The following is a 20,725-nucleotide window of genomic DNA, read 5'->3' as shown; positions in this document are numbered from 1 at the left end:
GACTTTCAGAAACATTTTCCCCCTGCTTTTATGCACATTTTATGCACATTATACCATTTTGTGCACGGCTCTTTTTAAAGGAAAATGAAAGCAGTTGTGAGCATTCCATTCCATTCTGTTAACTGTGCTTCTAGAAGCAATGGATAAACTGAAATTATTAAGGGCTTAGCAGATCAGTGCCACGCCTGAGGTGCATCTGGTAAAAGGAGGCGGTCAGACTTTGAATCCGAAACAAGTATTTTGGTGTACTTGACAACCAGGACGTATCAGAGCGCTTCGTAGGTATGAGGACAAAAGAGCGACTTGTCCCACTGCCCGCCCACTGGGAGGTGTCACCTGAGCCGCCTCTTTTAGCCCTCACTAGTTAGGAGTCACGTTTGTTAATAATTCCGACACCAGCTCTGCTGCTTGGTCTCTCTCTCTCTCTGACAGACGCATTCTCAAGCCGGTGGAAACACCACCAGCTCGACTCCACCGAGAAAAGCCCAGTCTTCGGCTCCCAAGGTTCGGAAGAGCGTGAGCAGCCGGGTGCACGAGGCGGTGAAGGCCGTGGCCCTATGCCACAACGTTACCCCCGTGTATGAGTCCCGAGCGGGCGCGGCCACGGACGCCGAGTTCGCCGAGGTGGACCAGGACTTCAGTGACGAGAACCGCACCTACCAGGCCTCCAGCCCCGATGAGGTCAGTCGGGGCCCGGCCGGTGTCGTCCTCCAAGTGTGGATGCCTTGGGCTCGAGGCCTGGGGAGCAGATTTTCGTGGGGTGGGGAGGGGCTGCGCCGTAGTGTTGATGCTCTAGACGTAGCGCAGGAGGTCGTCCCGTTCTCCTGGCGTGACCTCCGGCCTGACCGACGCCTTTCGGACGTGTGTCCACGCATCTCAGAGCGTCTTAGGCACAGGAGGAACCACAAGAGAAATCAGGCAGCTTACTGATTCCATAAACTGATTTGTAACCAAGTCCGGTTTTAATAAAATCCATGGGCTACGTCACCCAGTACTTTCTTATCTCCAAATGAATCATCGGGTTTGCAGGTTGAATTTCCAGTTATTTTTGCAGAGTTTAGATACAGTGTATCTACTTTGAAAGGGAATTGGATGTAAATATTTCAAAAATCTGCAGACGACAGAAATGGTAAAATCCTACATGTGGTAAGTCAGTCATTTCCAACTCGACATCAGTCATCCTTTGCTTTTTAGGCTGATAAGAGTTACTATTAAGTTAATTTGTCCAGTTCCTGTACAGTCTTAGTGTACTTTATATAGTTTCCCTGTGTGCTCTTTGCTCTCAAAGTTCAGCAGACATTTCTGTAAAGTAATCCAACCAAGCACGCCTGGGGTGTACACCGACAGACTTCTTCAAGTACTTGATAAAACTGGCTCCTGTAAGTAAATAACCCCTCAAGAAAGTACCGCTAATCGTAGTCTTAAAAATCTGGCCTCATGTTTTAAAGAGAAGAGCCTGTTGATCCCCATTAACAAGTTCATTTCCAAAGAGAACAGCCTCTGGGTAACAGCGCCGCCCCGGGAGGGCCACGGTCGTGCCGAGAGCGGAGGCCCCGCGCACGGGCCAGTCCCCGCTTGTGCCCCGGGCCGAGCAGCGCACACTCGGCAGTGACACCCTCCTGTCACGACGAAGCCTGCCGCCTGCGTGCCAGCGGGTCCCGTTTCCCAAGGTGCCCCCGCACCCTCATCCGCGGGCCCAGGGTTCTTAATCTTGTCCACTCCACGAGTTTTGTTTCAGTTTTGTGTTTGTCATTTTCTACATCCATGCTCAGTTCTGGAAACGCTGATTATGCAGTCGGCCTGTGTGGGGCTGGACATCTCTCCATTCTCAAAATCTGAAAACCCAGTAAGTCGCACCCACAGCCGAGAACCCCTGCATCTTGTGAATCCCTCCTTTTGACGTCCTTTCTGGGTAAAAGACAAACGTTGCCGTGTGACAGAAGCAGGTGAGCTCTCGGCTGTGCACCACCCTCGGCCCGGGTGAAGCCCCGGGGCCCGGGTGCCGTGTCTGCCTCCCTGACACCAGAGCACCAGGAGACGCCCTGGGGACCCACAGGCTCGGCTGCATGGAGCTCCTGCCACTGTTTGTTTTGAAGCCAGATTTATTTCTGAAACTTCAGTGATATAAGTTTTACCTTATTTTTTTTGATTAAAGTATAGTTGATTTACAACATTATATGAGCTACCGAGTACAGTGTAGTGATTCACGGTGTTTAAAGGTTATGCCCCGCTTGCGGTTATTATAAAATATGGGCTGCGTTCCCCGTGGCCTCCAGTACGTCCTTGAAGCTTATTTATTTTCACACAGTAGTTTGTACGCCTTATGCCCCATGTTGACCCTCCCCCATCCCACTCCCCACCAGTCACGTTTGGTTTGTTCTCTATATTTGTGAGTCTCTTTCTGTTTCATTATAGTCACTGGAGTATTTTTTAGATTCCACATAAGTGCCGTCATACACTACATGTCTCTGTCTGGCTTACTTGACTTAGCATAATGCCCTCCAGGTCCATCCATGTTGTTGCAAATTGCAAAATTCATCCTTTTTTATGGCTGAGTAGTATTCCATTGTACAATTACACCACATCTTCTTTATCCAGTCATCTGCTGATGGACACTTGAGTTGCTTCCACATTTTAGCAATTGTAAATAATGTTGCTGTGAACATTGGGGTGCCTGTATCTTTTCTGATTTTTTAGATACATACCCAGGAGTAGACTTGCTGGGCCATTTGGCAGTGCTAGCTTTCTGAGGAACCTCCATCCTGTTTTCCATAGTGGCTGCACCAGCTCACATCCCCACCAACAGTGCACGGGGCTCTCTTTTCTCCACATTCTCACCAACACTTACTCTTCCTGTTCTTTTTGATAACCGCCATCTGATAGGTGTGAGGTCATACCTCGTGGTTTTGATTTGAATTTCTCTAGGATTGGTGATGGTGAGGTTCTTTTCATGTGCCCGTAGGCCATTCTGCCTGTCCTTTTTGGAAAAATGTCTATGCAGGTCTTCTGCCCATTTTTTAATCGTGTTGTTGGGTTTCTTTGATGTTGGGTTGTACAAGCTATTTATGTCAATGGTTTCTTCTGCTGTGCAAAAGCTTTTAAGTTTAATTAGGTCCCAGTTTTTTTGCTTTTATCTCCTTTGCTTTAGGAGACAGATTCCAAAAAATACTGCTATAATTTATGTCAGAGAGAGTTCTACCTGTGTTTTCCTCTAGTTTCATGGTTTCTGGTGTTGCATTTAGGTCTTTAATCCAGTTTGAGTTTATTTTTGCGTGTGGTGTTAGAGAATGATCTGATTTCAGTCTTTTACACAGAACTGTCCGGTTTTCCCAGCTCTTGACTTTTTGACAAGAAATTGTCTGACTCTAACCGAAATAAACCAATTTAGAGATTACGATACGTTGTTAGTCATAGAAGAGCTTAAAGGTGGTGAAAAAACAGCCAGAAAGATGAAAGCTTGCTTTTATAAAACAAAGAAAGCTGAGAACAGCTCCCCACGCCTGTTGGGTCATCCATCCCAACAGAGACGTGTCTACGAACCTGCCACCTCCTCGCTCCCTGTGTCACTCCTGCCACGACCTTGGGGTACAGGTCACCAGGGACAGGATGCTCCTCAGAAGGGGACACACCACCCCCTTTTTCTTGCAGAGAAAGGGTTGTTTTTCGTACCCTAACATTATAGAAAGTCTTTCTAGCTCCATGTGATTGCATGTTGGAAACGTGTTGTTTCCCAGTCCTGAGGATGGGAAACAGACCACAGATATTTCCCAAGGAAAATTTTACTGAAAGTTTTAAATACTGCATTACATTATTTGCCTTATTACTTGCCAAAAATAAAAGCAAATTTTGTTGAAAGTACATGGGCTTTTTCAAAGTGATAACACTTTTGATCTGTTAGGAATTCACGACAGAGAGGGGGTTCATTGGTTAGAAGATTTCCAGAACTAAGTTGGAGGTGCTAATCTTGTATTTAAAATTTTTTAGTTTAAAATTTCTTCCTGCTTTGAAAATTGGACAGTGATCAAAAGTGGCAGCCGTTGAATAACCTGTGAGAAGTCCCCAACCCTGAAAGCGAGGAGAGCAGACGTCACCGTAGCCGCCTCTGGCACAGCATTTGCAGGTCCCCGGAGGCTATGGGGACATCTGAACGCTCGCTACTTGGCTTACTGAACTTTGCTGCAGTCGACTGACAGATGATGGCATTGTCGCCCCGTCACTGAAGTACTGTTTTAGAAGCATTTTTGATTAAATAAGGTGCTCAGACCACCTCACCCTGGAGCTGCATTCAGGGAGCTGGCTGGTGCTGTCTGTTCGCCCCCCAACCCTGACCTGTTGCAGCGAATGCAGCTCAGAAGCAGCCCTGCCGCGCGGGAGGCGTAACCGGGGCCGTCGGTTCCGCCCAGCACCCCCTCGGTCGCCTCTGCCTGTCTGTGGCGCTGGGTCTCTCGGTCTGTGGAGGGAGCGTGCGAGGGGTTGTTGCTGTGCTGCTGCCATTCTCCACCTCCCCTTCCCCGAAGACGGAGAGGCTCTTCTGCCCGGCCTGTGCTTGCGCACCGTGAACTGTACCGATGGCGGAGTCGCGGGGAGCCGGGCGCCGAGGACCCGCGGTGCTGAGGACTTCTGGTTCTTCACATGCAGGGAGTGCTGGTCCGAGCGAGTCGGTGATTTCACATTCAGCGTGTGGCGCCTACTTAGGCCCTGATCACTGTTTCTTATGATAAGTGATCGATCTTTCATTTTCTCCAGGAGAGCAGGAAGGCTTGCTCGCCTGTCGCTTTGTGTCTGCAGCCTCAGCAAAGCAAACTCCAGCTTGGCCACGTGCAGTGTTCCCGGGAGCTCCCGGGCAAGTGAAAACCCAGCCCTCGCGAGCCGTGTGTCCCGCCAGTGCAGGAAGCTGAGCCAGCCAGCGTCCCCACCGGCACTGGCCCCGTGTCAGCTCAGGAGGCCGGGCCTTGGGCAGGGGAGCGAGGCCCAGGGCCACACAGCCTCCTCGACCGCTGGCCCCTTTGGTCCCGAGAGACTGATTGGCTGTGATGTGTGACAACTGCTGACACTTGTTAATTTGCTGTTTGTAGGTAACGCTTTTTCTCCTCTGGCCACATCGTCTCACATCCGTTAAGTTCTGCATTAATATTATTTCAGGGCGTACCTGTTGCCACGTGGGCCTTCGTGTGCCAGCAGCAGCTAAAACTTATGACGAATCATAAGCAGATTATTTAAAAGCAGAAGAACATCCCTTCCTTAACAGCATTGCTTTTGGATTTACCGAAGTAAGAAGTGCGCTCTAATGTATGCAGCATGCTGTAGCCTTAAACTCACCGTTATCGTGTGTGTTTATTGAAGCAGGACTAATTGTGGTGTGTCGTCAACATGTTTGTGGGGAGTAGATCCCCGTCGGTGACGTGAGCCCTCCTCCGTGGCCCTTAGGAGAAGGGCAAAAAGCATCCACTCAGCCAGTGTGGGGATTGATTGGCAGTTTTCCAGGCGGTCAGACTGCATTTTATGTTCGTAATTCTATTAAATTATAGCAGTGATGGTAGTACCACAACTGAGAGTGAAGACGTGTCGGTGATGGATTGTGACTTATGAAGTGCGTGGTAGAAAACGTGTCCCTCAGCACAGCTGACAGTGCTGTGCGTACAGCTGCGGATACAACAGAGAAGTTTCCCCCAAGCGCTTCAAGAGTAATAGCACAGAAATTTCTGAACAGTGGAATTACATAGAAAAATTAATAATGGAATCTTGCCCCGCATTATATTTCCTGTCACTTGTTAGGACTCGTGGAAATATCTTCCCGTCCTGGGCACTTAGCCTGGAGAAGTGTGAGCGTGAACAGACTTCCTGTGACAGAGGTCAACCTCAGCTGCTACAGTGTGACCTGTGGGTGAGATGAGGCTCAGGCTCCCACTTAAATATATTTTTTACATTTACATTTTAATTATTTTGGCCTTTGTATTATTGTCAATAATCACATCGTTAGAAATTTCCAAAGCTAAGTGAGAGAAACAGTCATTCTTACACGGCCTGTGCCATCACTGAAAGCATCCAAAGGAAGCAAGAGAAGATGCCCCCCCGCCCGTGAGGTCCGCACCGGTGGGGAAAGCAGGCAGCAGTGTGTTAATTGCTCCCGAGATGAATTCTGAGCCAAAGACCTAGAAATGCCACCCACCCTCGGCAGCTTTCTTTCTGTGTGTGTCCTGTTAGAAGCACCATGCTTAGTGTCAACCTGACCCAGTGTGGAGGATGAGATCCTGAGAGGAGCCGTGGTTGGGGAGGTCAGAGGTCAGAAGAGGTCTCCATGTGAGCACTGGGCAGCTCCCACTCAGGCACCACCTACCGGGGGCAGTCACGAGACAGAAACTCCACCTTCACCAGCTGACATTGTAGGCACTGTCTTCGAAACCAAACCAAGGCTCTGTCTGGTAAGAATAAATGAAATAAATGAAGTTGGCATCTAACTAAAAAGTTTAGAAGAAAAAGATAAAACCAAGCAAAGGAGGAGAAAGAAAAGATAAAGGAAAACATAAAAGTAATGATTGAGAAAACAGTAAATTCAAAAGCTGATCCTTTGAAAGGTAAATAAAATGAAAAAACTACTGGCAAAAATAGTAAATAATACAAAACAGTGTAAACTAAGTATGCACAGATAAAATTATGCATATTAATAGACAAATGAGCTTAAAGTTTTGTAAGAATATTAAATGCTAATATTGGACCAGTTTTATAGGTCAGTTATTTTGACCCACACGTAAGTCATAAGTCCTACACTATAAAAACTTTTCTGAAACAAGGAGAGAATTCCAGAGCCTTTTCAATCATTTTATGAATCTAACTTAATGCTAAATTCTACAATCTGACCAAAATAACACAAATATACCCACAATAAAAAAGAAATTTATGGATGAATCTTACGAACTAGAGATACAGAAATTCTAAAACATAATGCAAATAAATCAAACTTATGGTGTGTCGAAAGAACATGACCAAGTGGCATTTATTCTAGGTATACAAGAATGATTCATTATTGGAAAATACATTAGTATGGCTTTATGTCTGTAAGTTGGAGGTCACATGATAATCTCACTTCCATTAGAGGCTTTAAAAGCATTTAAGGTAAAAATTCAATACCCTTTCCTGACCTAAACAGAGTGCCCCCCCATCCAATAGTAGTGGATTTAAAATAGGAAGGTGCTTTCTCACCACGGTTCCTGACACCAGCCCTAAACCAGGGCTCGCTCACAGCAGGTGTGCTGCAGTCGGCCAGGCGACACGCGAGCAAGCCTGCCTGCCGTCACCTCTGCCACTTCACGTTGCCTGAAAGTTCCATCCAAGACATGTTTCAGGAAAAATCAACACAGCTGTTAAGAGGAAGTAACCACCTGCCCGTGATGAGGCTGCACCCCGAGCGCTCACAGACCCTCTGCAGAGCCACTGGGCCGCGCGGGACCTGAGCAGGCGGCCCTGGGGACAGCGAGAGTCGGCGGCTCCCTTCCATGGTGACGACAGCCTATTGCCCTGAGGACCACACGTACCCCGTTCGCAGAGCCTCAGCAGTAAAGACACTTGCCGTGCACTTACGGGGAAGCTTGTCGTGTGATCAGTAGCAGCAAACGCTGGTCTCTTCCTGCTGGGACTCGAGCGCTGTTCTGCCTCACCTGCATTTTAATTACGAGCAAAGCAAGACAGAAAATGCAATTATATCATAAAGTAAGGGCAAGGAAAGTTCTGTTTAGTTTTGTTTTTATGCCAGAACAGTTGTTCAGGTAATGGTCAACCCTGGCCACCCTGCAGAAATCCTGTGATGCCTGGATTTCTCTGAAACCTACTGAAGAATCTGTAGAATTAAAAATCCCCTTCCAATTGATTATATTATTCCTAAATAATGGGTCTGTTTTTAGAACAGTTCATTTGTATTACAGTTTTTTTCCTAAAAGTGTGTGGTGTAACATACGTTGTTTTCTAGGTTAAAGAACAGGTCCAGGGGGAGGGTACAGCCAAGTGGTAGAGCGCGTGCTTAGCACGCACAAGGTCCTGGGTTGGAATCCCAGTACTGCCATTAAATAAATAAATAAATAAACACTTAATTACCTCCCCCATGAACAGACAAAAAACACACACAGAAAGGAGCAGGCCCACATTCTCACGCTAGACCCTCCTGTGAGCCACACTTTACCAGCACAGAGACCCCCGTGAGAGTGCCGGGCAGGAGCCCGCAGACCTGCTTCTGCAGACCTGGGTGTGCCCGCCCACGGAGAAGGGGGTGCGTGTTTCTGTGCAGCAGTGATTTCAGGTCTTCCCACCGGCCAGCTCTTTAACAGTCACCAGAACATCTCAGTGGTCTTATATCTCTTAAAGAAATTTGGTTTGTAGCTAGAACCCTTCCCACAGGAATCTCCAGGTCCAAGTGTCTCGAGTGGGAATTCTACCAAACATCTAGGAGGAGTAATACCAACTCTGTACAAACTCTTCCGAAGAATAAAAGGGGAAGAAGCACTTCTCAGCTCAGTTTGGGATGTTGATGCTAAACTGATGCCATAATCAGACCAAGGCATTACAAGAAAATTACAAACCAAAATCACTTATGGACACAGGCACAAAAGTCTGTTTAAAAATATAAGCAGATAAAACCCAACGAAGTCCGGGGTCTGATCCCAGGAGCGCAGGTGCAGCTTGGCAGTTGTGGGCCCCCTAGCATTGTAATTACGAGCAAAGCAGGCGGACTGAAGGGGAAACCCACGGGTCATTTCAGCAGCTTTGGGAGAGGGGGTGCCTGACCAACTCAACACTCATCCTTGATACAGTCTCTCAGTGAACTAGGAGTAAAAGAGAACATCTTCAGGAGCAGCTGTGAAAACCCCACACTTAACGTGCTGCTTAGAGGAGACGTGGTCGGGCTCCTAGTGTTTAGAACGAGGCGAGACGCGCCCTCTGGCCACACCTGCTCAGTCTCACCCAGAGTTCCTGGCCAGAGCTGTGCGCTGAGGAAAGAGAAGTAAAAGGCATACAGATCAGAAAGGAAGAAACAAAACTGTCTCTTTTTTTAACAGATGATATGATTGTCTCTGCAGAAAATCCCAAAGTCTCCATCAAAAAAACCCCACTAAAATTTACTAAGTAAATTTACCACGGCTGTGCGTTATGATAGCCGTATACAGAAATTACTTGTATTTATATACACTAGCAAAGAACAGTTACAGATTGAAACTTTAAGACAGATTGTTTATAAAGCGCCGAAAAACATGAAATAATTAAGGACACACCTAGCAAAATATGTATATGATTTGTATGCTGACAAGTGTAAGACAGTGAAGAAAAATCAAAGACGGTCTGTGTACGGGAAGTACCTTGTGTTCATGGGTTGGAAGACTTTCTGTTACCAAGACGTCAATTGACTTTCTTATAAAGATGCCATGGAAATCCAAAACAGGAAGGATTATCTGTAAATAAGCGGGGAACAACTGAACAGCCGTGTGTAGTACCACTCCCAGCCAGTAACACTCTCTCCCCATTACAGAACTAACTCAGACTTGTCATAGACCCACATGAAAAACTGAGAAGCATGGAATTTCTAAAAGAAAACATAGAAGTCAGTCTTTGTAGGCTCCAGCTAGGCAGTAATTTTGTAGGACACAAACAGTACAAATTGTAAAAGGAAAAGTTGATAAATTGGACTCCAGGGTAAAAATCGTATGTTCCTCAAAAGACATTGTTAAGAAAATGAAGACAAAACACAGATGTGTAGGATACGTTTGCAAAATTCACGTCTGGTAAATGACTGGTAACCAGCGTGTATAAAGAACTCCCCAAACCCAGGAATGGGACAGTAACCACCAGCTTAACCAGCAGCAGCAGATGTGAGCCGCTGTACCGCCCCAGCAGCTGTGAACACAGCCCGACCGGCCGGGGTGCAGGGGGCCTTTCTGCTTCCCGCGGGTGCCTGGCACTTGACGTGGAGAAATGACACTGGGAGTGCGCGTAGCTCCAGGGAGAGACCCAGAGTACGCTGGGCCAGCTCTTCACCCCCGGGCCCTCCCCGGGCCCAGGACGGCGCACGCGCTCCAGCGCACACGCTCCAGCGCTGCTGTGGTTACAGGTGCACTCCTGTCTGACGCGTCCCGTTGGGCCTCCCGCGGCCATGTCCCTCACACAAGACACTGAGTTCTCGCTGGTTCCAGGAGCGTCCTCAGTGCTGGTCCTGGGTGTAGAGCAGTGAACACGCAGACGTGGGGGCCTCGGGACACAGGGGTGCTAAGGCTGCTGGCCTCGATGTGCGAGTGTGACGTGGGGGTGACCCGGGAGGAGCTGGCCCGCGGAGGGGGCAGGAGGGCAGCGGGGGTCGTGGGGTGGGGGCGGCGGCTTCGGCGGTGTAGACTGCTTCCCCGGATCCGTGTGTGCGGGCTTCCAGGGAAGTACTTGGCTGGAGCGCCTGAACTCCCAGCCGTCTGCTCTGATCACTCGAGGGAGCGCTTCACGCCTCGTGGCGATGCTGTTCGTTCTGCGTTAGCAGGCGGCTTATGTGCTTTCGGAAGGTGTTTGCTTTCATTGCTGAAACATCTTTAGGAAGAAAACAGAGTCAAACTGTCAGTACCTTAGAATTGTTCTTTCCTTTAATTTCTACACTTACTATCACTGGGTGTAAGTTACTCCTAAGAGCCTTCGGAAAAGAGCGCCACTAGTGTATTTATTTCAGTTGTACAGAGAGCAGGGTCCTGAGCTCTGCGACATGACGGTGGAGCTGGAAGCCGGGAGACCCTCCCGCTGGCGTGGGCGGCGGGGTGGGGGTGCTGAGCCCGGGCAGGAGGCAGCGGCAGGTGCGCCGACGTTCCCCGGGTTCATGCCCGTCCTTCTGGGCTGTTTGTTTAAGGGCCTCTTCAGAAATGTTTAATTTTATATTCTCAGAATTCTGCCCAGCACTAAGCAGCCTGCGTCGCACTATAAAGGAAGCGTCTGTCGCGTGAGGACTTTGGATCCTCCTTCTGGTGGGCATCGATGCTTACTCCCCAAAGTGATCGCTGACTAAAGACAGCTGGACGGGTGCCAGGCTTGGTGTCAGAACCAAACTGACTTCCGTGATAAGCCGCTGCCTCACGTGGGCTGTGAAGTGAAGCGTAGACTAGATAAGAGAGATGTGAGTCACCAAATATAGAAGGCGCACGTCCTGCCTGCGGCGGGGCACAGCCAGGTGAGGGGCGCTTGCAAGAAGATACAATTCACAGGTCAGGCTGTAATAGTAACCTTTCACTGTGCAAGCCAAAAATTAACTTGGGTATTGGCCCGTTTGCCGGTTACAGAGAAGTTGTGTGGGGAAAGCACGTGGAGTTTCACTTTCATTTTGCGCTCACAGTGGGCTTGCAGAATTGTCGCTCGGCCCCCAGGTGTGCTCTCGCTGTGCCAGCGTCTGCGTGCGGTTTCTTGGAGCCGTCGTCGGAGCGCGGTGCTGGCGCCCGAATGTAGCGCTGCAGCCTCGGGCGTGGCGGGCCCCGGCGCCCTGCAGCGTCCCGGGGGGGCACACCTGACAGCCAGCAGGCACGGGTTCCAGCTCGAGCTCCTCAGTGACTCACCGTGACGCTGAGCACGCTTTACAGGGCCCAGGGTTGTCCATGTTCCTCTAAGCCAGCAGCTCAGCCCCCGGAGCAGAGCAGTTGCTGCTGACAAACCACCCAGGACTGGCTCACCCCCCACCCCGGTGCGGGGTAAGGACTCCGGCGGGGCCTGGCCTCGGTGTCGCAGGGAGACGCTGGCTGTTGCCTGGGGCCTCATGGAGGAGTGGCCATGTCGGAGACATGCGTGGAAAGGTGGCAGCTGTGGGTGCGCCATGTCTGGGCGGGACAGCCAGCCCAGCGAACGTCTCCTGGTGCTCGGCGGCCGGCAGAGGGGGCGCGTTGGCTGTGACGTCCTTCTGTCCCTCTCCTGTGTTGGAGCCTCCTGTGTGCGAGTGCCCCGCCGTGGTCTGCACTGTGTGGGGAGAACGGCCCTCCTTCAGCTCTGCAGTGCCTCCAGGTCACCCGATTCCATCACTGGGATCCTTCCCGGAGTAAGAGACGCCTCCTTTCTAGATGGCCTTACTTGGGTATTTCTAGAAAGCGACAGGAGGTCCTGACCCAGTTAAAAGGCTGCTTCCTTGACTCTGCCAGGGCAGTGCCGGTAGCGCTCAGGGTCACCGCTTAGCCACTTCCTTCTTGGTCCAGGGTGGGGTTCTCACTCTGAGCTGGCCTGGCCCATATTGTCTCCGTGGGGCACCTGGTCTCGTCGGGGAGGCTCAGGGCTGGCAGGTGATGGACACGTACTCTGAGCCAGGTCAGCGCAGGGCTGGCCTCAGACACCGCTGCAGGTCCAGGGCCCCAAGACCTTTTCAGGTTTGACCCCCCCCCCCCAGGACGCAGGGAACTCTGCACGGCTGCTGCGTGCAGAGTCAGGGTTATGATGCAAATCAGCCAGTAGGAGAGATGCCTGGGCCAAGGTCCCCGAGACCATCATGGCTTCCAGCTGTCTCTCCCCACGGGGGTGAGGACAGTGCCTGCTTCTCCCAGCAGACAGCCTGGAGGCCCACCAGACCCCCGCAGTCCCGGGCTTTCCGCCGGAGGTCGTTTGTGTGGACCCAACTGAAGCCCACGCGGCCGACCTCAGTCCCCAGCCCCGCGGGGGCTGAGCCCCTCCGGAAAGCGCAGCGTGCACATGGACCCTGCGGTGCAGCCCGCACACCCCCAGCGCCCCTCCCGCGCTCCGAGGTCACCTCCTGGGCATCTTCAGTGGGCAGGTCCTTCACTGTTTCCTGTCAGAACATGAAAATTGTGAGTAAAAAATTTCAAGACAGCGGTTCCTCACAGAACTTGACAAGCATTAAGCGTTTGGTCTGTGGCTGTGTGATTCATCCTCTGGAAGGGAGCGCGGCAGTCTCACTGTGACGGTCAGTTAGGACAGACAGAAGGAAAATCTGCCCATTTCATGTGTTTCCCACAAAACTGGGAGAATCCTGGACGACGGTGCGGGCGGGAGCTCAGGTCCTTAAAGCTAAGGTCCGGCGTCTCTCAGCAGACGCAGCGCAGCTCGGCCCAGCACTAGGGGTACGAGGGGCCGAGCAGCCCAGGCTGGGCACCGGCTCAGGGCGTTTTCTAGTTTTATGTTTTGTCTTCTCTTTACGTTCCGTATTCTGCGCCGTTGAGCGCCTGAGTGTTCAAATTTGATCAGTGGTTTTAGCGCCAAGCAGGTCTCCCTGTTTAAGGACGCCTCTCAGTCTTTCAGTCCGGCTACAGGCAGAGGGGGTCAAGGAGAACCAGCAGGAGGAGCTCACGGGCAGCGCTTCCTCCTGCGAGGGCAGCTCCTCCCAGCCGCCGCCGAGTCGCTGAGCCGGGCCTCCCCAACCCAGGTGCACGGCTGCCCCCGCGTGGCCCACTGCTGGGCGCCGCTCCGCTCCGGGCCCTTGGCGCTGGCCCTGCGGTGCTGCTCCTGGCGAGATGACACCATTCTGCAGTTGGCAGTCTTAACTTGTGATGTCTTGCTTCCTGAATTTACAAATCAGCTAGCTGTATGGTTTTATTCATTTGAATGAAATTTATGTTTCTAGATGAGAAATTGGGGCTGAGGAGAAACTTACACACCACGTGTGGCCTCAGAAGGCAGACTTCTGTGTCCAGTGACAGGCTGGTGGGGTGGACATGGGACGTGGGCTCAGAGGGTTCTGTTGGAGGACGGGGGAGGGGCCTTGTCCGTCCTTCCATCTGCTGCAGAGCAGCTGCCTGGATAGGACACCCTCCGAGGGGCCCGGGTCTGCAGAGGAGCAGGGCTCCCAGGCGTCTTGTCCGTGGTGGTCGACTTGGCTCCGTCTGTCTCTGGGACTGGCTGTACCTCCCTAGGAAGTAGAAGGCAGCCCCCTCATGGCCTTTTTTCAGGCTCTGATGAGCAGCCCGGTCAAGAGAGGTGGTGGGGGAGGCCGTGGGTCAGGAGAGCGCCGCCCAGCGGAGGGAGGGAGCCGGCGGAGCCACAGGGTCCCTGCCTGCTCCTTACCTCACAGGAGGGGCCACACATCCTGTTTCCATCGTGAATTTCTGGCAATGAGGTTTAAAAAAGCATTGAGGTGTTTTTTTTTTTTTTTCTTCAGAAAATACTTGTTGACATAAAAAATACTTTTCATAAACTGTTAACTTTGAAAGTTATTTTCCAATGATGTTTTCGCATTTCATAGTGATCACACGTAAGAGTCGCTTCTGTGTTTGAGTGCCTGCTGTACACCAGGGGGTTACTCGGGCCGTTTCCATTTGGAGCAGTTTGCAGGCACTCCTTCTCGGGAGCCTCAGCACAGCAGCAAAGGCCGAGCTCCCGGTTCCCTACTGCTGGGTCGGCCTTGGACCCCAGGCCCCACCCCCCGGTAGACATGCTGGCCCTGGAGCTGACCGTTCGCCTGTTCACCGCTGGTCGAGGTACACCAGGGATTCTGATTGCTCCCTCTCGCGTGGTGTGCCCGGACCCAGCCCCACCGCTCCAAGCCCCCAGCCTGGCAGGTGTGCTCCATGTAGATGTTAAGCCCTGGCTCTGGGCAGCTGGTCAACACAAACTGGCACAGAGGTGTGATCACTCGAAAGCGAGGCCAAGGCACTCCATCATGCTGCGAATGGCTTCCCCGCAGAGGTGACACTAGACACGGCCACAGAGACAGTCAGGCCCTGGACGCAGCCGAGTTTGCCTCCTGGTAGCCTCACCTCTCGCTGGTCTCCCCCAGGTGGCCCTGGTGCAGTGGACGGAGAGTGTCGGCCTCACGCTGGTCAACAGGGACCTGACCTCCATGCAGCTGAGGACGCCCAGCGGCCAGGTCCTGACCTATTGCCTCCTCCAGACCTTCCCATTCACCTCGGAGAGCAAGCGGATGGGGGTCATCGTCAGGGTAGGCCTGGCCTGTCCCCAGCTGGCCCTCAGCCACGGTCATCGGGAGGATGCCGCACTGGGTCCCGGGGACTCGCTTCAGTGCTTTACGCTTGTTACGGGTTTTTTTTAAAAAAAAAGTCCAGGCTGATCATTTATGCTGGAAAGCCGGTGTGGCTCTGGTGGTAGTGACTTAAATCCACCCCCTGAGACTAAAGCGGAGAGCAGGCGGGGTTGTTTATGAACTTTTGACATCGGCTCAGCCTGCTTTGTCTCGTTTCCCGCAGCAGTGACGTGTCACAGAGTTCAACTGAAGGATGATTTATGGCCATAAAGTTGCTTAAATATACCCCTATTAAATTTTTTTTTAGCAAATGCCACAAATACATCTTGGCAGTTGGCTAAGTGAGGAAGCTTATTGAATCAAACCATGAAAATTTGAGAGAATTAATGTTTACCTTGCAGTCCAAGGCATCTATTCACTTACAAATTTTATTGCAAAAACCTCCGCACAGTGTCTCGAGATCCGTGGTTATGTTCGGTTATGTTCTTGGGTTGTTGAGTGCCCGAGCATCCAGGGAGGACATAGCCCTGCGTGGAAGGGTGTTTGGGGAGTACGCCCCGCGGGGTTTGCTCGGAGAACTGCTTTTCCTGGCACGGTTCTGCTGGAGCAGCTGAAACCTGCCAGGAACAGCGTGGCCTCTACCCTGTCTCCTCCGTCTGCTTGCAGGACGAGTCCACAGCCGAGATCACCTTCTATATGAAAGGTGCGGACACTGCCATGTCCACCATTGTCCAGTACAACGACTGGCTGGAGGAGGAGGTAAGAGCTGTCTGTCCACCGAGCAGCATGTCTTTGCGCGACGCGGGGGCCAAGGCAGGAACGCAGCACCTTCTTGGGTGTTGACGCTCCCTGGTGTCGCCGGGATAAGCTGAGGCCCCGCTTGCCAGCCAGACACAACAGCTGTCAGGGAGGGACACATCATCTGAGATGATTTCAGCCCCTCTCGATTTTGAAAAGCAGAAAGGACAGGAGTGCTGTTTACTCACAGTTTACTTTCCATGTAAACATTTGGGGTTTTGTGTGAGTGCGTGCACATATGTGCAGGTGGGCCCTTACGGCAGATACTTTGCTTTTATTAGTGAAAAAACGGCGTTACTGATCACTCACTAAAAAATTCTGAAATAATACTGTGTGCATAGTCCAGATTATATTTTAATATGAAGTTTATTTTATAACCTAAGTTATTTGCAGGGAGATTTTAGTTAGGATTTTAATCTCACTCTGATTTGTGCGTAGGATTCACCTTAAACACAGAAAATAAGATGCAAGTGTAGCCGATCCTGTATTTCCTCAAGTTCTCCCTGAGCAAACGTAACATGTTCAGCTTCACGAGGTTATATTGTTTGTTGTTTACATCGATGTGTTAAGAAGAAGTTAGATTTCAGAGTAAAACTAAATTATTGAAGTTACAAACAGCGCTCTTCACTTGTGTGCTGTTGACGGGCCTCGTGTCCCCCCGGCCCCGAGACGGCCTGGCAGCCCAGTGGCCGCACCCCGCGTCCTCGGCGGTTATTGGCAATATGAGTCAATAGCTCCTTCAGGCGCTGGATTTAATCAGAGCCATGAATAAATTAAACTCCCTGAAGACCTAGTGACATGCCATAAAAATTACTTTTGGTCATAATGATGTGCAATTAATTATAAAATACTTGTTTAATTTATTTAGCTTTATGAGGTCAAATCGATAAATGTCTTGCAACAGACAGATAATGTCAGATTGTTTTTCACAAAGATAACTTTATTAAAAATCCTTTGTCCCTTTATTTCCAACATTGTATTTTCTCCCGTAGATAAATCTGGCCCTCCACCCGTGTCTCTGTTGTAACACTGTTACCGTCTGCAGGCCTTTCGCTCTGTTTCAAAGCCAGCAGGTTCTCGGGGCCTGCGTTCGCGGGGGCTGCTCCGTGTCAGGACAACGCCCACGTTGGATTCTTGGCTATAAACTTGTGTTCCCCAAATACTAAAAGACTAACCCTAACCCACACTTTCACTCATACAATGGAAAGGCCCAGCTTTGTCCCATGCGCAGGGTCTGATGGCACCGTGTCCCGCAGGGGAGGTGCTGCGGGTCGGCCTCCTGCTCTCTGCCCCCCGCCCCGACATGCTGTTTGTCGCGAATGAAACAGGAAGTTCGAACGGGTGGGGCAGCTAGAAGGGGCACCGTGACCCCCTCCCCCCGGCGTGCCCTGGCTCCCCCGGGCCGAGCGCGTCCGAGGTGGGGCCCCACGAGCTGGGACCCCTGCCAGCCCCTCCTGCGGGTCACGGTCTGCGTGTTCATGGGCGGGTGGGCGGGCACCAGATCTGGTCACCGATGGAGTAGGAAGGAGTTTCAGGGCCCTGGGTGGTCTCTGCTTTGTGTTTCTGCAGGTGTCAGCTTCTCCCGGTGTAGTGAGTGAGCTTTGTTAGGGGGGCAATTACCGCAGAGGCGGCTTCTGCACCAGGGGTCGCTGGAGGACAGGATGCTGGGGTCTCCACGTGGGCGGGCAGGGCGTGGGGAGTGTCCCTGGGCCAGGCGGGCTTTCCGGGCGCCCAGCCGACCCTGGGGCCCGGCTCCCCTCCGTGCGCGGCCCTGTCTGTGTGGCCCTCCTCTTCCTGCACAAGCCCACGTTGCCTAGAGCTTGATTTTCTGTTCACTGAGGGACGCAGCTTCCTGGTTTGTCTGGGGCTTGTTTGCTTCAGCACACAAGCAAGTCCCTAAGCATGCGCTGGAGGCGCCGTTTCTGAGCAGTCATCCCCAGCCTCGCGGGGGTGCCATACACGGGCCTGGTGGTTGCAGGAAACACCCTCGTGGGACCCCCATCACTGCCCCCGCCCGAGAGCATCCTCAGCCAGGGAGGGTTCTGCAGCACCCCCGGTTCACGCCCCTGCCCCTCCGCGCACTCTGAAGCCTGGACCGTCCCAGCGAGCACGGGCTCGTCCCGGCCGACCGTGCAGAGCACCGCGGTTTGCGTCTGCAAGGGCGGCTTGAATGTCTCGCTGTGGAATTGTCTGTCAGGGGTGTTTGCTGTGAGGATTTGGAGAGAAGCCCACTCGCTTCAGACAAGCCCGTCCGCTCTTCAGCAGCAGCACAGCTGCCCCGCTTTCCCCTGGCAGCTGGGGCGGCCTCTGTGCCTGAGCGGAGCGGACATCCCTCTCGTGCCTGTCGAATGCGTTCCCATTGCTTGTTCTAAGTGCAGACGTGGGCCTGCTGACTCTCCCTTACCTGCAGGACGGGGCCTCGACCCCAAGGTGAACCCCCACCGCCCCTCTGGGTCCAGCCGGCTCACCCACTGGCCTCTGCTCCCCCTGCTCCCCGAGCTCTGCCCAGTGTCCACCAGACACTGCAGCTGCCCACACGCTCACCCGACCAACAGGCGTTTTATTACAAATTCAAGTAGCAGCGCAGTGGGAACTGGCACGAGGACCCCCGCCTGTGGCGAGGAGCTGCCCTGCCAGCGGCATTGCCCCCGAGGGAACAGGCACAGAGAAGTGGGTCGTTTCCAAGCACGCAAGCAAGTGTGTGGAAAGGTCTGAGGGCCGGGGCTTGGCCACGTGGGCGCTGCCGCCCCAGCGCCAGGCCCCGCCTTGTCCTGTGCTGCTCTTGCAGCCGGGGCCGCGCAGGGAGCCCTGCGGTTCACCCAGCGCTCGCGGCGCTGGCTTTCAGAAGGCCTGGTCTGAGGTGGAAGAGAAGCGTTATCTGGGGCTGGCACTGTGTGCCTTCTTGGCTAGTCCCCCTGCGTCCCCTCCCGAGTCAGGAAGAGCAGGGCCACTCCCACTGGGACTGGCCGGGGCGTGGGGGTGAGAGAGGCCGCCCGCGGCAAGGGGCGGACGCAGCCGTGGGGCCCTGTCGTGGTCGCGGTGGGCTGGGCTGTGTGCGACCCGCATCTCCTCCTGCAGTGTGGGAACATGGCTCGCGAAGGCCTGCGCACCCTCGTGGTGGCCAAGAAGGCGCTGACGGAGGAGCAGTACCAGGACTTCGAGGTGAGCCCGTTCCCCCTCCCCCAAGGTCACCTGCCCGTGAGAGGCCTGGCGTCCCTGTCTCGAGAGCTCGGACCGCCCGTGCGGCCACAGCCTCCTTCCTTGGGGAAGGGGCGCCAGCGAGGCACAAAGTGTACATTCCTCCAGGGCGGGCGGGCCCTGTGCGGCCGACAGCAAGGCCCGTCCGTCCACAGAGTCGATACAACCAGGCCAGGCTGAGCCTGCACGACAGGGCGCTCAAGGTGGCCGCGGTGGTGGAGAGCCTGGAGCGCGAGATGGAGCTGCTGTGCCTGACAGGGGTGGAGGACCAGCTGCAGGCGGGCGTGCGGCCCACCCTGGAGATGCTGCGGAACGCCGGCATCAAGGTAATGACCCGGGCCAGCCTCCGCTCCCCGAAGGGCATCCTGTGCCATCAGACGAGGCCGCAGGTGTGGGGGCTCCTTGAGCAGAGGTTGCTGCCTGCTCCCATACCTGCCCTTGCAGAACCCCGAGCCCCTCCCACTGTCCCTCAGACACAGCGGTCCCTCGGGCGCTCCACCCCGCCCCTTACTGGCCGCCTCCCATCTCCTGGGCGAGTCCGGCTCCTCTGCTGCCCTCCCAGTGGCCCGTCCGCAAGCCGGCCTCCCAGCTCAGCTTCTCCCCACAGCAGCCTCCTCGTCCTTGGAGCCTCCATGAGCGAGGGCGAGAGTGCGTGGGTCTGGCATGGGCACCGGTCCCCTCCCTGAGGATGCTCCGCGTTCACCCTCCAGAACTTTCTGTCTGGCAGAACCAGGTGTTAAGGCGAGGTCACACAGAGACCACTGCACCCACTCACTTTATCAGTGTTTGGTGGTCTTCCCCGTAAACTGCACGAGGCCCGTGCCCCCGCCTGCCACTCGCTGTCCTGTGGTCCTCTCCTGATGATGGGAATCAGCGCGGGTGCCGCGGGTCCGTTTTCAGGGAACTACTTTCCTACCTTACATGCTCTCATGGAAGCTGAGAGGTCCATTACTTAGGGATAGGTGAGAAAACTAATTTTAGTGCTGCCTTGAGCACCGGCCGTCCTCTTTGAGATGGAGAAGAGGACTGCAGGCTGGTTACTGGTACCGGCTGGACCGGAGAGGCGGCACTGGGCCGGCGTCAAGTCAAACTGCACCCAGTCCCAATGCAGACAGTGCCGTGCCAGGAAGGGTGTGGGCAGCAGGGACCCCGAGACTGTCCGCCAGCTCAGGTGGCCCCGGCGGGGTGTCGGGGTGACCTCTGGTTTCTGCTTTACCGTTTGGCTGGGAGTTCAAATCAGAGCCGCTCAGACTCAGAACACTTGAACGATCTCAGCCTGACTGACTGTACAGCCAGGAAGTGGTTAATTAGAGGCAGGCGACCTGCTCATTTTCCTGCAGTTTTTCATCAGCTTCCAGTCTCCTAGGTCTTGACTGTCAGCATGGCCGAGTGGTAAAGGTTTCTTGTGTGAAGATTTGGGAATCTATTGACTGCTAAACTCGAGGACTTTCTGGAGTTCTTCTCTTTTTCCTGTACCTTTTCTGTGAAGAAACAGACTCCTTCATCTCATTGTAGTGTAGGGATTTCAGACAGTCCTCTGACACTTGCATGAGGCGCCCCGGCCAGATCACACTGTTCCTGAGTCACACCCCGATTCGTCAGCAGCCGGAGTTCTTGTCCTCTGTGTTGACTGCTCCCAACTGTGTTGTTATGATGTGTCAGAATCTTAGATCCAGGCTCAGTAGAGTGAATATAAATGCAAAATAAATACAAAACACAAATCCTCAGACTCTGAAGGAGCCACAAGTAGGTCATGCCTAAGCAGATGGTCAGTGTACCATGTAAGGTTTCTGTTTCCTGTTTCCAAAA

General features: G+C 53.0%; 1 protein-coding gene across 13 annotated transcripts in view; it reads left to right on the top strand.

The window, feature by feature from the left end:
* Positions 1-20,725, top strand: part of ATP9B (ATPase phospholipid transporting 9B (putative)) — a 155,676-nt gene that overhangs the window by 115,898 nt on the left and 19,053 nt on the right. For all 13 annotated transcript variants that reach the window (XM_032470609.1, XM_032470608.1, XM_032470614.1 and 10 more), the window contains 5 exons: positions 433-681; positions 14,717-14,878; positions 15,587-15,679; positions 18,797-18,880; positions 19,072-19,242. In XM_032470609.1, the coding sequence (XP_032326500.1) occupies positions 433-681; positions 14,717-14,878; positions 15,587-15,679; positions 18,797-18,880; positions 19,072-19,242 (759 nt within the window). The remainder of the gene's footprint in view (positions 1-432; positions 682-14,716; positions 14,879-15,586; positions 15,680-18,796; positions 18,881-19,071; positions 19,243-20,725) is intronic.

Source organism: Camelus ferus, chromosome 30, assembly GCF_009834535.1.
Source record: "Camelus ferus isolate YT-003-E chromosome 30, BCGSAC_Cfer_1.0, whole genome shotgun sequence".
Lineage (NCBI taxonomy): Eukaryota > Metazoa > Chordata > Mammalia > Artiodactyla > Camelidae > Camelus > Camelus ferus.
The sequence above is the reverse complement of the archived record's forward strand: the minus strand, read 5'-3'. Positions and strand labels throughout refer to the sequence as shown.